Genomic DNA, 17,421 nt, shown 5'->3' with positions numbered 1-17,421 from the left:
AGAGTCATGTCACAGCCCACAAAGTCAGAGCTATGGCAGCTTCAGTTGCTTTCCTTCGCTCAACTCTTTATTGATGAAATCTGTAAAGGTGCTACTTGGTCCTTAGTTCATACATTTACATCACACTACTTTCTGGAATCTTATTCCAGATGAGATGGTCACTTTGGCCAAGCAGTATTGCAAAATTTATTTCCCTAATGGCCAACTCTCCCTCCATCCCATTATAGTAAGCTAGAGAGTCCCACATGTGAGAATATGCTGCCTGCTTGTCCTGGGATAAAGCACAGTTACTTACCATAACAGGTGTTATCCTGGGAGAGCAGACAGATATTCTCACAATCCACCCACCTCCTCTTGTTGGGCTTCTTAGATTGCTTATCGAACTGAGTAGCTTCGAGCAGCATAGGGTGGGAAGGCACCTGCGCATGCGTGGTGCGGGCAGTTTGCGAACTTTCTTAAGTTCTTAAAGTGGCGATGCACTTTTAAAGATGTCTGTAGCGGGGCTCTGTAGATGATGTCACCCACATCTGCCTGCTGTCCCTGGATAACACCTGTTACGATAAGTAACTGTGCTTTATCCCAGGACAAGCAGTCAGCATATTCTCACATGTTTGATATTTCTGTGTACTCTTGAGACATTTTCCTTCCCTTCCTTTTAAGTTCTTTTTGGACTTATATTGGATTCCCTGATTTTTCAGTGACCTTTGTGGAGACCTCATTCTCTGAGCTGCTGGAATCACTCCTTTTCATCTCCTCTACTTTTTGCTGGACCTCTGGATTAAACACTGGTTGGGCAGTGCTCTGTTTTGATTTTTACATTTCCACATAGTTGGGTATCTGTGGATAGGTACCTAACACACACACTTCTCATTACTCCTATTTAGGTTTTTTTTTTCCTGTCCTAGAGCTCAAGTCAGAGTCTTCCCTTAAGAGAGAGACCCAGAGTGAAAGATTTACTTTATATCCTCAGAACAGGACATTCCACTTTGACACTCAGAGAAAGGAAGGAAACGGGAATAACTGCATAGAAGATGGCAGGGAAACAAAGAAGAGATCCTGGAGGGGGTGGGGTGAGAAAAAGGATATAGAGAAGAGCTGAAAGGAAAGAATGGTGAAAATTGCACACAGAAAGGAGGATACTGGATAAGAGATGCTAGACACAGGGAGGGACAGGACACAAGGTATGCTGAACATGAGGGAAAGAATGGGGGGGAGGAGACTATGGCCACAGGGAAGGACTGGACACAGAGGGGATGATGGACATGAGGGAAGGAATGGGGGATAGCAAGAAAGCGAAAGTGATGCTGGGTCATAGGGGGAGGGGAAAGACAGGAAAGAGGGATAGATGGTAGACTATGGAGAGGAAAAAGATTTTGGACTGCAGTGGGGGAAGAAAAATGGGACAAAGATGCTGGGGGATGGAGAAGAAAGGACAGGGAGATGTCAGGATTGGGCTTGGAGAGGGACAGGAGATGCTAAGCTGCAAGAATATAAGGAGGGAGAGGAGATGCTGGAAAATTATGAAACCAAATGGAAGAGGCAGATTAGGGAGGGGGCGGCAAGGAGATTAATGAGAGAAAGATAGTGAGTTCAGAGGGTAGAAATGTGGTAATCACAAGCAGATGACAGATGGAAGGGAATAGGCGGGGGTGGGGTGGGGAAGGAATGAGATGGGAAATGGAAGAGTTAGTGAATGAGAGGAGATAGAAAGTTGATAAGTAGCTAAAAAATAAAACGATAGTGAGATAGTGAAATTTGAGTAGAAAGGAGCAGAAAAGCGAAAGAGGAAAGAACTAAAAGTAGAAAAGTCAATATATATCAGGGGCGTGGCTTTGGAGCGGAACTAAATGGCTGGGTAGTGGAGTTGCTCTGTGAAGACAAGCTATTTGACAGAGATCATAGCCAGAAAAAATTCAAATTTCACTCTGAAAAGTGAGGTAGAGGTGGATAATGGCTTCGGGAAAGCAAAACAAAAATTTGGCGGCGGGGAGCAGCTCAGGAAGCGGGAAGCGATCGAAACTTGATACGGCTTCACCGATGTCAGTTCCGTTGCCGCCGGAGGATGTAGAAAATAAAGACATAATGAAGGAAATACAGGCGGTAAAGGAAATAGTATTGGAATGCGCTAAAAATATAAAAGAAGTGAAAGAAGAGGTGGTATGTTTATCAAATAAACTGCAAGCAATGGAATTGAAAGTGGATCAAATTGAGAAAAGAGTGGAAAAGTGTGAGGAGGAAAGTATAAAGCACATGGAACACAGTAAGGAAATTGAAGCACTTAAAAGGGAGCTGGAAGATTTGTCCAATAGGGAACGAAGGAGCAATTTAAGGGTGCTTGGGGTCCCAGAGGGAATTGAAAAGTCGGATCCGATTGGATTTTTGATTAATTTTTTGCCCAAGGTGCTCCCGATGCAAAACAAGTTTCCATTGGAAATAGAACGTGCACACAGGGTCCCAACGAGATTATCAAACAGCCAAAAAGGACCACGTCCACTGATCTTTAAGCTACTTAGATATCAACAGGTAGCTGAAATAATTAAATTAGCTAAAGATAATAAAAACTTAAAGTGTCAGGATTCAAAGATTTACATAGTGCCTGACTTTGCCAGAGCAACGGCACAAAAGAGAAAGCAGCTATTAGACCTGAGACCACAGCTGAGAAGTCTGGGAGCTAGATATGGGCTCATATACCCGGCAACTATGCGGGTCACTTATAAAAATAAAACTTTGAATTTTGATACTGCAGATAAACTTAAGGAGTTTTTGGAGCAGTGTGAATCACCAATGGCTACTTAATAGAGACTTGGATGGAAGTATTTGTGTTCTTGGTTGAAATGTTTATTTTTGTTTGGAAATTTCTATGTTAAAGGAAGAAAAAAGAAAAAAAAAAGAGTTAATAGGATTCTGAAGGCATGGCTGCAGTTGGATTTCAAATACATTCCACATTCTATCTTGTCATGAGGCAAATGGAATGTAGCCTGCAAGAGTATAAGAGATGCAATATTACAGACCTTTTAAAGGACAGAGGTTAATAAGATGGATTGTACTGACTTGCTGTTTGGACAGACAGACTGAGAAACGATAGAGGATTGTGCAAAACAGATTGAAGGAAATAAGTTCTAAATAGTATTGAGAAGATATAAACTACAAGCAAGAGGACATTAAATAGAATGGATCTGCAAGCAAGATGAGAGTTAGACTGTGACTTTGTAAGCCTTACAATTTTCATTTGCATAAAAGGGGAAGTCAACTATGATATATGGAATAAGACATTGTAATGGAAATTCTCTAAATGCAGCAGAGGATTTTTTGAAGATGGTTCTGGTATATAGTTGGCCTGACCTTAAAATAAAAATGACAGAGCTACGATGGTCAAAAAAAAAAAAAAAAAAAAGGAACAGGGTTTGTATATGTAGAATGTGAAGGATCTATGATTGGCACCACAAGTTTGAAATTGTGGTCATTGTAAATCTTTATGCAAAACAATTGGAAAGGAGATTTAAGGTGGATCAAAAGATGAGACTGAGAATGTATAAACAGTAGTGTGAGAGGATAGAATTTGATATGGATCTGCAAGCAAGAGGAGATTTGAAATGAGACTTTATGAGACATATAGCATCTTATTACAAGAAAAGGAAATTTGTTGTTATGTATGGACTATAGTTTTAAAATTGCAAATCTATTAATGCAACAAGAGTCATAATATTGTTGTTTGGGATAAAAATTGGTCTGAACTTAATATAAATAATGGTGGATATACGAGGAGATTAAAAAAAAAAAAAAAAAAAATTTAATTAGAAGTTTTGGTAAAAGCGAAGGATGTAGGAAAGTTTGGATGTTATAATATAAAGCATATGATATAAGAGAATGTTGTGAATGGAGTGGAAATTAAAAGGGTAGCAAATATGCTAGTGTGGAAATGGGTATGGAATGTTAGGAGGGTTATGTTAAAGGGATAAAAATTGTTGTTTTGGGGAATTTATTGACTTTTTGAATAGGAAAAGTTAGGAAAAAAGATTTCCATTATATATTTAATAATATTTAAAAGTGATATTTAACTTGAGGGAATGTGATGTAATCTGACATGAAAGATGGATGTGGTTTGGATGAATGTAATTTTAAAATTTGGTGTGATTATTTATGTATTTCAATAATATCTTAATGGAAATGAGTGAGTAGAGAAGGGAGGGTTCATGAGAGATGGGGGAAAGGAAAGGAAAAAAAAAAAAAAGAGGTAATCCTTGATAAAGAAGTCTTGTGTGATAAAATGATATTCATTTTAATATGATAATGATCTGGCTAATGGTTTTAAAATTATAAATATAGCTTGTGAGGAGTTTATCTATTGCCTAGTCAAGGTGTGCGTTTCAAAGTTGGCAAGTAATTTAAGGGAGGGATGGGAGGGGGAGGGGATTAAGAATATGGGAAGGGGTATAGGGGAGGGGATGGGTTCTAATAATAATTTTAAAAAGGGGAAAAGAGGTTATAATATTGATGTGAAGAATATTATTGATTATTGTTTTGATTTGATATAATGACTTTAAAAATTTTTTCAATAAATGTTAATGGTCTCAACCACCCGATAAAAAGGAAAAAAGTATTGCTATATTTAAAAAAACAAAATGCGGATGTCTATTTCATACAGGAGACTCACCTTAATGGAGATGAATCAAAAAAGCTAATTGGTAATTGGGTGAGAGATTGCTTTTTTGCACCGGCGGTGGGGAAAAAAGCTGGGGTAGCAATTTTAATAAATAAAAAATGTTCAGCAGGATTTAATATGGTGAAAGCAGATAAATTAGGAAGATGGGTGCATGTGAACATGAGTATGGGCAATAATACTGTGGCGCTATTTAATGTGTACGTACCTAATTCGAATCAAATTGAATATTTTAAAACTCTACAACCAATAATTTTACCACTGGCTGCTAATAATTTGATAGTAGCAGGAGATTTTAATGCTGTTGTGGACCCTTTATTGGATAAAAAACCTAGTAAAATTTTAAAATCTTTAGGGTTGGATAATTTTATAAATTCTTGCAATTTAAAAGATATATGGAGAATTCTTCATTTTAATGATCGAGATTTTTCGTTTTATTCACATGTTCATAAATCTTTTTCTAGAATTGATTATATTCTTGTTTCTGATGGGCTAATACAAGATGTTACACAAGCCTCTATAGAACCAATAATTTTATCAGATCATGGAGGAGTGTGGATTTCTTTAAATTTTAATGACCCGGATAATGGTAGGCCTGTATGGAGATTTAATAATGCATTGCTTGCATATCCAAAATTTTGTGAAGAATTTCAATTAAAAATGGATGAATATTTTCAAAATAATATTACAGAGGAAATATCTACAGAAATAATATGGGATGCTTTTAAAGCAACGATGAGAGGGCAAATTATATCATTTTCAGCTTATTCTAAAAAACAATTAAATAAGCAATTTACGGAACTGGAACACGAAATAAAAGATTTAGAATTAAAATTGATTAATAAGTGGGAGAATTCTACGTTGCAAACTTTATTAAAAGCAAAATATAAATATAATGAGATTTCTTCTAATTTGGCTAAAAAAAATATTATGTGTCAGCAAGCTTTGTATTATGGTAGTTCAAATAAGGCGGGAAGATTATTGGCTAATTATCTTAAAGTGAAAAAAAGAAAGATGAAATTGAATGCAATAAAAGATGAAAAAGGTGAAACTCATTTTCAGATTGGTCCTATTTTAAAACAGTTTTTAAATTATTATAAAAACCTGTATTCTTCTGAGTCTTATTTAAATAAAGAAAAAGATGGTATAGTGTTTTTAAATAATATTGAAGGTCCGAAGATTCCTGATCATATAAAAAGAAGTTTGGAAAATCCAATATCTTTACAAGAATTACAAACAGCATTGAAATCTCTTAGAGTAGGGACCGCTCCAGGTGGTGATGGTTTTACGGTAGAGTTTTATAAAGCATTTCAAAATACTCTTTTACCTCATTTATTAAATTTATATCAGAATCAACTAAAGAAAGGTTGTATATCAGGCACTATGGCAGAATCATTAACTATTGTTTTGCCGAAGCCAAATAAAGATCCCATGTTGGTTTCAAATTACAGGCCTATTTCATTGATAAATGTAGATGGTAAATTATTAGCCAAACTTTTGGCTACACGTTTGGCAAAAGCTCTTCCTCACATAGTTGGTATGCATCAAACAGGGTTTGTTGCTCAGAGACACTCTTCTAATAACACCAGATTGGCATTGCAAATGTTATATTTAACAAAAGAAATTGGAGATCCGGCTTTTTCTGTGTCTCTAGATGCAGAGAAAGCTTTTGATCGTGTGGAATGGACATTTATGTATCAGGCCATGGAGTGGTTTGGTATTGGTTCGGGATTTATACAAAGGATTAAAACTCTGTATAGCTCTCCTGTTGCTAGATTATATATCAATAATAATTTTTCTGATTGTTTTAAATTGCAAAGGGGAGTTAGACAGGGATGTCCTTTGTCTCCTTTACTTTTTGATATAGTGCTTGAACCCTTATTATTAGCTATTCAACAAGAGGAGGAGATACAGGGTATACCGCATAAAGATAAAGAATATAAAGTTTCTGCATATGCGGATGATATATTACTTCATTTGAGGAATCCGGAAACAACCATTCCAAATTTATTGGTTTTGATTGAAAGATTTGGAAAGTTTTCAGGATATAAAATAAATTGGACTAAATCAGAAGTTCTTCCTTTAAATGTGCATTGCACAAAAGGATTATTTGACTCATTACCTTTTATTTGGAAAGAAGAAGGAATAAAATACTTAGGTATATGGATAAAAAACACGCTTGATGAGACAATTATAATGAATGAAAAAAGTTTATTGCAAAAAGTAACAGAGTTATGTGAGCAATGGAATCCTTTACATTTATCTTGGTGGGGAAGAGTTCAAACTGTCAAAATGATGATATTGCCTGTGGTTTGTTATCAAATGGGAATGATACCAGTTTTTTTTCAGGGGTCTTTTTACAAAAAGTTAAATAATATTCTTAGTAAATTTATTTGGCTGGGTAAAGCTGTAAGAATTGCTCTAGTGACTTTACAAAAACCAATTGAGGAGGGAGGGGTAAATTTTCCAAATTTTTATAGGTTTCATCAATCCTATATATTGCGCCAAGGTATGTATTGGGTCCTCCCAGAACTCATGGAGAAGCTTCCAGATTGGTTATGGTTGGAGTGGCAGCTCATGTCTCCTATCAGGCTTCGTCATCTGCTTAGCATTAAAATGCCTAGAATAAGGAAAACCAATAGGATATTAATGGACACATGGACAACATTAAAGTATGTAAACAACTTAACTCCTATTACTATTCAAAAATCTACTTGTCAAAATATATGGCTGAACTCCAAGATACAAATAGGCGGTTTTATGATTGTCTGGAAGGATTGGATTGAAGCAGGAATACGTACTTTAGATGATGTTATTAATGATGGTAAGCTGCTGGAGTTTTCACAATTGCAACATAAATTTGGACTTAATAAAAAACAAAGTTATAAGTGGTTGCAATTGAAGCAGGCTATTCAGGCAGGGTTCCCTGAATGGAAGTCTTTAAATACTCATTTTACTCTAGAATTCTTATGCTTCCAGGCAGATTTTATGGGTCACCAGGCCGCACAGTGGTATAAAACATTATCTGGATATTTAAATAAAAAACCAAGGACTGTACTTAGAGATATTTGGAGCATTGAGATTAAGCATCAAATTAATGCATCTCAATGGCCACGTATTTGGTCTTGGAGGATAAGATGTACAATGTCTGCGTCTATGAGGCAAACATGGTTTTTTCTGTTGCATAGAGCACTCTGGACCCCTGTTCGCTTACAAAAATTGGATTGCTCTAAGTCTAATAGATGTTGGCATTGTCATCTTGAGGCTGGAACTCTAGATCATTTATTATTTTATTGTCCTTTTATTAATAATTTTTGGAAATTAATCTGGGGTCAAATAAATTGTATGTTAGAGAATCCTGTGGCCCTATCATATGACACAGTTTTGTTTGGAATGTCTATGAGGGCCAAAAGTCAAATTTCATCGAATAATAACAAACTGTTAATGATTTTAACAGGAGTTGCCATCCAACATATAACACATAACTGGAAAGACTATAGAGGATTGAATTATTGTTTCTGGTGGAGTTCGGTTTGTCAGGTGTATGAAATGGAAAAAACATTGGCAATCAAGAGAGGTTATTATAAGAAATTTAAAGAGGTGTGGAGACCATTAATTGAGTATTATAATAAATAAATAATTATATTTATCCCCATTAAATATATGTAGGGGGGAGAAGGGATGGATGGGTTTTATGACATTATGAGGGGTAATATATGGAAAGGGAGGGAGGGGAGATAGTTTATGATATAAAATGAATGTAGAGTTTCAAGTGAAGAATGTATAGTATGACTTGAATTATTGTACACTTGTTTGCATAATGTAAAAACGAATAAAGATATTAAAAAAAAAAAAAGAAAAGTCAATATGTTGGAGACAAGTGTAATTAGGGAATGGAACAAGTCAGGAGAGAAGAGAAAAGATAAATGGACAACCACCACTTAAAAGAGAATTAGCAGAAGACAGTCAAAGCAGAAAAGAGAAACTGGGACCAACATGATGAAAAAATAAAATGTCCATATAAAAAAGGAAGAAAAAAGTGTTTTTTTGAATTTGTTAATTGAAATATGTTAGCTTTGGGATATGTGTATCACACACAGTCATGTGAAAAAATTAGGACACCCCCATGAAATATTCAGTTCTTTCTTAAGAAATGTTCACATATTGATGTCAAATCTTTTTTTTTTTTAATTTTTAAATCAAGGAAAATTTTTGTTTACCTTCAATTACATCACTTTCTTTTCCAGAGATTTAAAAAAAAAAAAAAAAAATTTGACATCGATATGTGAATATTTATTAAGAAAGAACTAATTATTTCCGGGGTGTCCTATTTTTTCACATGACTATATGTTCTTAAACTGTCTTTATATTTAAGAAAATGCAATTTTGTTTTATTTCTCCAGTGTTACAGTACTTGCAGAATTTAACTTATTGGGGCTACCAGTTCAATAATTTCTCATTTGTGATCCCGTATTTTGTATTTAGTGAGGGTCTGTCTTTGTTTTGTATGTGAAGAAGCCATATAAAATTGTTTTACATGTAGTTGTAGTGATGAGGGTGGGGGAGGGTATTGGAGGTCCCATTCTTCTTAATTTCTACCTTGGACACTATGTCCAATGTCTAACATTGGCCCTGGTTGTGAGGAACTAGGGGCTTGTCCCAAAAGTATGTGATAGAGACAGTTTTAATGCATGCGGTTTCTTACAGTTCTAACCTTATGTGAATAATGACAAGTAAAGATTACATAGATAATTTCATCTTCCCATTTCCACTTCCCATTTCACTCCTGCTGTCTGGCTTCAGTTTCATTCTGATTTCCATAAACTAGTGGTTAAATGCAATTCATTCTGCAGCTTTGCATTTAATTTTGTCTAACTGTTATAACTTTGATGGAAATTGTTCTGTTTTTTGATAGTTTTTTTTCCCTTTGTGACCCAAGCAATACAGTGTATACCCAATCATTTGGGCAGCAGGCCGCGGTCACTCGGATATTGTCCGTCTTCTACTGCATCATGGAGCTAAAGTCAACTGTTCTGATAAGGTAGGTTTTTCAAGATAAGCTGTGATTAGCCTGAGCTGGTGTTATGTCTTTGGGCGACTCTCCTTCACTTCTTGTTTCGGTCTCTAATAGAGGAACCAGTCCTCCCAGGCATAAACAGGTGTTGAACACAGTTCAAAAACATACAAAGAAGCCAATATTCAGACTGTGTACGCCTTTCAACGTTATAGAACTGATAAATAGTAGTAGTAGTAGTAGTGGCCGAGCTGACTCCTGCGATCTGTGCTTAGCCTGGATATACAGTACAGTACCAGGCCATTTCCAGTTACTGACATTGAATATCCAATTTATTTTTGACCACTATAGTCAGCTAAAATGATATTCAGCCTGATTTGTTCGCTAAACCTGTCTAATCGCTGGTGGTAGCTGGTATGGATGAGTAGACTGGTTAGGCAATATAGTCTTTATGTGCTGTCATTTTCTCTGTTTCTAAAGTGGGACAAAAAGTTTAAAGTCATGAAATTTAAAGAAGCAGCTAACTCAATACACTATTTACATATTATTCAAAAGTAGCCTATATTAAAGAGATTTTTTTAAATTATCCTATTGTGAAATTTAAAGTATCAATCAACCAATAAAGTTAACAAACACATCCTTTGAGTGCAAACATAAACAAGGGAAAGGCCATGGGATAGTTCTCCCATGAACCATTGTAAAACTTTACATCATGATACATATATTTAAGGGGGGGTGGGGAGATATTTTGTTGGGTTTTTTTTTTATTGAACTGTTGGTGGGGTGGGATATTTTTCTTTGTATTATTATTGATGTGATTTAAGTGCTTATGTTGATTATTAATGTTTGTAAAATTCATGGCACTTTGTATTAGTTTTGAAAATTAATAAAGATTTATAATAATAAAAAAAAAAGAACATAAGAATTGCTGCTGCTGGGTCAGACCAGTGGTCCATCGTGCCCAGCAGTCCGCTCATGCAGCAACCCTTAGGTCATAAGCTATCTGCCAATATAAAATATGTGGTTGCTTTATAATATTTAGGCAATCTGAAGTCAGTGACACTCGGATCATTCCTGCTCACACATGTTGGTAACATCCATTGGCTGGGATTATGGAGTATAGTTGAAGGGTGCAGGCTAAAAGGAATGTGACAAAGCAGTGCTAAAAAAAGAAATAAACACAACTCTTAAAACTTAGAAAAATCAGTTCCTCGGGTCATGTGGTTTGCATAGTTAAAGATCATATTCTGTGAAAAAAAAATTTATGAAAGTAATAGCTCTGAAAACAGTTATAATTTTTTTTTTCCATATAAAGTGACTTACATGTGAGTAAACACAATAGAAAAAAATCCCCGGAATCCTTGATTCATCAGGTTCTTAAGATGAGGACAGCTATAATAAGGAACTACAAAAATGACTCTTCAACTAAAGTACAAACAGTAATTTTCCTTTAATTTGAGATTGTAATGTAAGTGTTTATGAAACTTAGGACAACAATGAAGGCCATTCGTTGGGGGGGGGGGGGGGTGACTAAGGGTAAAGTCACTTTCAGTGCAATAGGTGAGACATTCTAGACAGGTTATTTCCCTATACCCGCATGCTACAGAAGGAATCCACTGTGGCTTTTTCACTCTGCCTCTGGTGTACTTCACTGTGTAGTTTAGCGCCCTCTATAGTTTTCTCCTTCTGCACGCATGACTGCAGTTGTGTGTGTTCTGTTCTCCCCATTTTATCTTAAATTCAATGTAATTTCATCCCCTTTCCAGGTAATTTTGTGCTTTCTGTGAATTTTAAGCTCTGTCTGCTTGAGAATTCATAGACTGGGTACCTGTTGGCCAGCCTGCATAGTTTTATCTGAATCTCAAGGCTGTCCCTGAAGTGGCTCACCTACTGTTAAGTGGGGGGGTCGAGCGCAGGCTATTAGTTGCCCTTAGAGGCTCAGCAGTGTCTCATAAGAACATAAGAAGTTGCCTCTACTGGGTCAGACCAGAGGTCCATCGTGCCCAGCAGCCCGCACCCGCGGCGGCCCATCAGGTCTATGACCTGTCAGGTGTTCCTTGACTTAGCCCTATAATCCCCTTTTTCTTCTATTTATACTCTTCCTAATCTATTTCTACTTGTATCTGTACCCCTCAATCCCCCTATCCTTTAAGAATTTATCCAATCCTTCTTGAATCCCTGTAGCATACTCTGCCCTATCACAACCTCCGGGAACGTGTTCCATATGTCCACCACCCTCTGAGTGAAGAAGAACTTCAGAAAAGAGCGACACGATTGATAAAAGGTATGGAAAACCTTTCATATGCTGAAAGATTAGAGAAACTGGGGTTCTTCTCCCTGGAAAAGCAGAGACTTAGAGGGGACATGATTGAGACTTACAAGATCATGAAGGGCATAGAGGAAAGTGGAGGGACAGATTCTTCAAACTTTCAAAAACTACAAGAACGAGAAGGCATTTGGAAAAATTAAGAGGGGACAGATTCAGAACCAATGCTAGTAAGTTCTTCATCCAAAGGGTGGTGGACACCTGGAATGTGCTCCCAGAGGGTGTGATAGGACAGAGTACAGTATTGGAGTTCAAGAAGGGATTAGATAATTTCCTGAAGGAAAAGGGGATAGAAGGGTATAAATAGAGGATTACTATACAGGTCCTGGACCTGATGGGCCGCCGCGTGAGCGGACTACTGGGCATGACATCATTTACCTTGACTTCCAAAAAGCCTTCGACAAGGTGCCACACAAGAGACTGCTTAAAAAGATATGGAACTACGGGGTACAAGGGGAGGTCCATCGATGGATCAAAAACTGGCTGGCAAACAGGAAGCAGAGGGTTGGCGTGAAGGGCCACTACTCAGACTGGAAAGCGGTCACGAGCGGAGTTCCGCAGGGGTCGGTGCTGGGACCGCTCCTGTTCAATATCTATATAAACGACCTAGAGGCGGGAACCAAGTGTGAAGTCATTAAATTTGCAGATGACACCAAACTATACAGCAGGGCCCAAACCAGGGAAGACTGCGAAGATCTCCAAAAGGATCTAACGCAGCTGGAAAAGTGGGCCGAAAAATGGCAGATGAGCTTCAACGTGGAGAAATGCAAGGTCATGCACGTGGGGAAAAAGAACCCGATGTTCACATACAAAATGGGGGGAACACCACTAGGGGTCAGTAACCTGGAGAGAGACCTGGGAGTGATGGTAGACGCATCACTGAAGGCATCGGCGCAATGCGCCACAGCCTCTAGGAAAGCAAACAGAATGTTGGGTATCATTAAGAAGGGTATTACGACCAGGACGAAGGAAGTCATCATACCGTTGTATCGTGCAATGGTACGGCCGCATCTGGAGTACTGTGTCCAGTACTGGTCGCCGTACCTCAAGAAAGACATGGCGGTACTTGAGGGAGTACAAAGAAGAGCAACTAAACTGATAAAGGGAATGGAAAATCTCCCATATACCGACAGATTGAAGCAGTTGGGACTTTTCTCCCTGGAGAAGCGAAGACTTAGAGGAGACATGATAGAAACCTTCAAGATCATGAAGGGCATAGAAAAAGTAGACAGGGACAGATTTTTCAAATTAAGGGGCACCACGAGCACAAGGGGGCACTCGGAGAAATTGAAAGGGGACAGGTTTAGAACAAACGCTAGGAAGTTCTTTTTCACTCAGAGGGTGGTGGATACATGGAACGCGCTTCCAGAGGCTATTGTAGACAAGAAAACCTTAAATGGTTTCAAAGAAGGTTTGGATAGATTCCTAGAAGAAAAAGGGATTGAGGGGTATAGATAGGTATAGACCATTGCTCAGGCAATGGGCCTGATGGGCCGCCGCGGGAGCGGACCGCTGGGCAGGATGGACCTATGGTCTGCCTCAGCGGAGGCAACTTCTTATGTTCTTATGATGGGCCTCTGGTCTGACCCAGCAGAGGCACTGCTTATGTTCTTAACTCAGGTGGCTTCTTTGATGGCATAGGTGACCAAGCGCACCCCTCTCCCCAGTGAGGGTGGTGTGGTGTCTGTGGTCCTTGGGAAACCTTTTGATGTAGCTACTTTCGCTATCAAAGCTGCTTCGGCGATGACTTTGTTGCACGTGCCTGTCCCTCTTGAGGTGCATACTGGAGAGTGCAGCGGTGGTTTCCCCACCTCAGCTTCTGATAGCTGGACCGGATTATATGGTGCCTTCTAGGACATCTTGAGAGCTTTGGCAAAAGTGTCAGTGCACTCTCTCTCGACCCACCGATTGCTCTGATTAGTGATTCCACTTTAAAGATGATATTAGCCTGGCTGCCTTTTAAGGGGCACTTGTTGCTTGGCAAAGGCCTGGATGATCTTGTGGATTCTGTGCTGAACCATCGCCCTAAACCCATGCCTGATGGACCCAAACCCTCCTGGAGCTCTGGTCATTCTAATTTTCATGGCTCACTGTGCTCCAGACATCATGTGTCTGCCACGTCACAGAAACTGTCGCAGAGCTCCCGAAGAAGGTATGAGGGTTTCAGGCGTTCCTAGCCTTCCACCTCCCATTCTGTACCCCCTGCCAGAAAGCAACGAGGCCGACAGGCTGAGGGATGCCCCTCTGTGGATAGGGGGCCAGCTTTCAGCGTTTCTTCTTGCCTGGATGCATGTCACGTCAGGCCAGTGGGTCTTGCACAATTTTCGGTTAGGCTACATGCTGGAATTTGCCAGGCCTATCAGATTGGTTTGTGAATTCTCCTTTGGGGCACCTGGATTTAGCGCTCAGAGTTCAGGCAGCCGTTCAGCACTGGCTAGATATTCAGCCTATAGAGCCGGTGCCGCCTGACTTCTTGGACTCGGGCAGATACTCTGTTTTCTCATGCCAAAAAAATGCTCTGACGCTTGGAGGCCTATTCTGGATTTTCAGCTAGTGCAACAGAAGCGTAATTGTACATTCCCATTTTTCCGGCCCACAGCAAATTTCTGCGGTTTCATGTTCTGGAACAGCCTTGATAGTTCTTGGCCCTGCCTTTTGGGCTGTTGACATCACTTTGGATCTTCACCAAGGTGATGGTGGTAGGGGTTTAGCTGTGAAAAATGGGCCTACAGGCTCACCCTTTCTTGGCAGACTGGCTGATCAGAACTCCCTCGTTGATCAAGGGATGCCTCACGGTGGAGCAGGTGTTCCAGGTGCTGGAGGACCTGGGTTGGATTGTTGACTTCAGGAAGACACATCTTGACGCCCCATGCAGCAGCTAAATTTCCTAGGAGTCCTCTTCTTTTCTGGAGTGGTCGGCTCGTTTGGTGTGGGATTATCTTCAAGTTCTAGGATCCATGGTTGCCTCACTGGATGATGTTCCTTGAGTGAGGACATTAATTCCTCCTCTTCAGCATGCCTTTCTCTCTTGCTGGACGCCACACCGAGATATCTTGCGGACTTGTCTGCCATGGACTCTGGAGGCTCGAGCAAGCATGGACTGGTGGCTTTGCTCGCTCTCGTTCTGTAGGGGTGTATCATTCAACATTGCCTCCTGGATCGTGGTGATGATGGATGCTGGCCTTTTGGGCTGGGGAGCCATTGCAATTGTTGTTCTGTTCAGGGGTGTTGGTCACCCCCAACAGAGAAAGTGGCCCATCAATCAGTTAGAGCTCAGGGTCATTCGTCTGGTTCTGATGAGATTGTGGAAGATTCTGGAGCCTATATCAATCGTCGGGGAGGGTCCAAGAGTACTCCTTTGGCTCAGGAGGTTTGCCTTCTTTTGCTTTGAGCGGAACGTCATTTCCTGGCGCTGACAGCAGTGCGTGTGTCGTGTGTGGACAATATTCAAGCAGACTTCCACAGCAGACATACTCTGCATCTTGGTGAGTGGGTCCTGTCCCCAGAGGCATTTCAAGCTTTTGCAGGGCACTGAGGGCGACTAGAATAGTAGGTTATGTCATTTGATGTAGGTACAAAAAAAACCCTGAACTTTCAATCAATTTAAAGTTTTTATTTTGTATATTTCAAGGCAATATATTGTCAAGGATTGAAGGTTCTTACCTTTGTTTCTCTTGGGGGCATTGTCTCCAAATGGGTTAGAATTGTACATTCTAGGAGAGTAATGAGCCTCACTCCTAGGTCAAATTTACTACTAATGCTTGTCCCAAAGACAGCTTCTGTCTGGAGTTCATAACATGTATAGGTAATTTATCTAGATATGTTTAGAAATTTTTTTAAGAACATAAGACCAATGGTCCATCAAGCTCAGTAGCCCATTCTCACGGTGGCCAATCTAGGTCACTAGTACCTGGCCAAAACCCAAGGTGTAGTAATATTCCATGCTACCGATACAGGCAAGCAGTGGCTTCCCCCATGTCTTTCTCAATAACAGACTATGGGCTTTCCTCCAGGAACTTGTCCAACCCTTTCTTAAAACCAGCTATGCTATCCACTCTTACCATATCCTCTGGAAATGCGTTCCAGAGCTTAACTATTTTCCAAAGGAAAATTTTTTCCTCCAATTGGTTTTAAAAGTATTTCCCTGTAACTTCGAGTGTCCTCTAGTCATTTGATATGATTTGGATACTAACATGTCTGGACTGGTGTGTCAGAAGAATAAGGAAGGGCACAGTTTTGCTACCTTTTAGATTCATTTTCTTGAATTCTGCTAGACCAGTTGAGTCCAGCCACTTACAAGGAAGACCATGTCTGCAAGGAGAGATTTTTCTCAATTCAGAATATTTATACTTATAGTTAAAACTTTTGCTATCCTTGAAATATATGTCAGAGATGGGAAGAATTTCTCTGTATTTTCATAATGGTGGTTGAGTTCTCTGGTCTTGGATTTTCCTTTTGGTGTGGTTGAGTTGGTTTTTGCTTTCTTTGTGTATTAACAAATTTCATGGCTTCACCTCTCCTTAGAGCAGTGGTATAAATGGAAATGTTCTCTGTCTCTATTTGCTGACAAGGTGACATAATTCACATGTATGAACTGGTCTAGAAGGATTCGTGAAATGGAAATTAACAGGTAAGAAAAATATTTCTCTTTCCTTGGTTAGGTTTTTCATTCTTCTGGTTGGCTTGTGCTAAGGATGTAGAAGCAGCATTCCTAGCCCTGTCGGGGGTGGGGGAGAGGAGTGAAAATCTTAATCATCTTGCAGTGGAAACAACTAGTTGCAAGGTCCATGTTTGCAAGGTTATGGAAGAGGCTGTGATTTCTTTTATTTATTTAAATTTCATATATGCTACCTTCAAGCTTGAAAGGACTGAAGTGGTGTACAGTAGATATTTTTCTGTCCCTGGAAGACTCACAATCTAGGTTTGTTCTGAAGCGGTGGATGGTTAATGAATGGCCCTGGCTTGGGACTGTAGCTGCATTGATGACACTTCACTTTTACACCTGTAAATTATTAGCACTGGAATTTTATATGTGCACAGACACCATCATCAGGTAGATAAGATGGTTCTGCATTACTTGAAAATACAGAACTATAAGAACATATACCTCCATGCAAATATTGGAGAGTTTGTTTCTGTAAACATTCAAACAATGAACTGAAGATATAGGGTGTGTTTTGGCAACATGGATGCTTCAGGGAATTTTCCATTGTCAGCAACAAATGACATTGGTCCTGTATGACTGGAAGACTATTTTGTTCATAACACATTGATAGTGGAGCCTCATATTTCTATAACCTTGGCCTGGTTACTTAGAGGCCAACTTAATAGACTATAATTTCTATCTTTGTAGAAAGCTGCAGCACATGAAAGAAAACATGCCAATTTTATTATTTCACTATTCAAATATAAAGGAGCTCA

The 17,421-nt window shown here is 39.1% G+C and overlaps 1 protein-coding gene across 4 annotated transcripts in view; it reads left to right on the top strand.

Annotated features, from left to right (window-relative positions):
• The window catches only part of KIDINS220 (kinase D interacting substrate 220), a 306,588-nt gene that overhangs the window by 77,468 nt on the left and 211,699 nt on the right, over positions 1-17,421 (top strand). For all 4 annotated transcript variants that reach the window (XM_033937373.1, XM_033937372.1, XM_033937370.1 and 1 more), the window contains exon 6: positions 9,600-9,701. In XM_033937373.1, coding sequence (XP_033793264.1) covers positions 9,600-9,701 — 102 coding nt within the window. The remainder of the gene's footprint in view (positions 1-9,599; positions 9,702-17,421) is intronic.

This window comes from Geotrypetes seraphini, chromosome 3, assembly GCF_902459505.1.
Source record: "Geotrypetes seraphini chromosome 3, aGeoSer1.1, whole genome shotgun sequence".
NCBI classification, from domain to species: Eukaryota; Metazoa; Chordata; class Amphibia; order Gymnophiona; family Dermophiidae; genus Geotrypetes; species Geotrypetes seraphini.
Note: the sequence above shows the minus strand (reverse complement) of the source record. Positions and strands in the feature narration are given on the sequence as shown.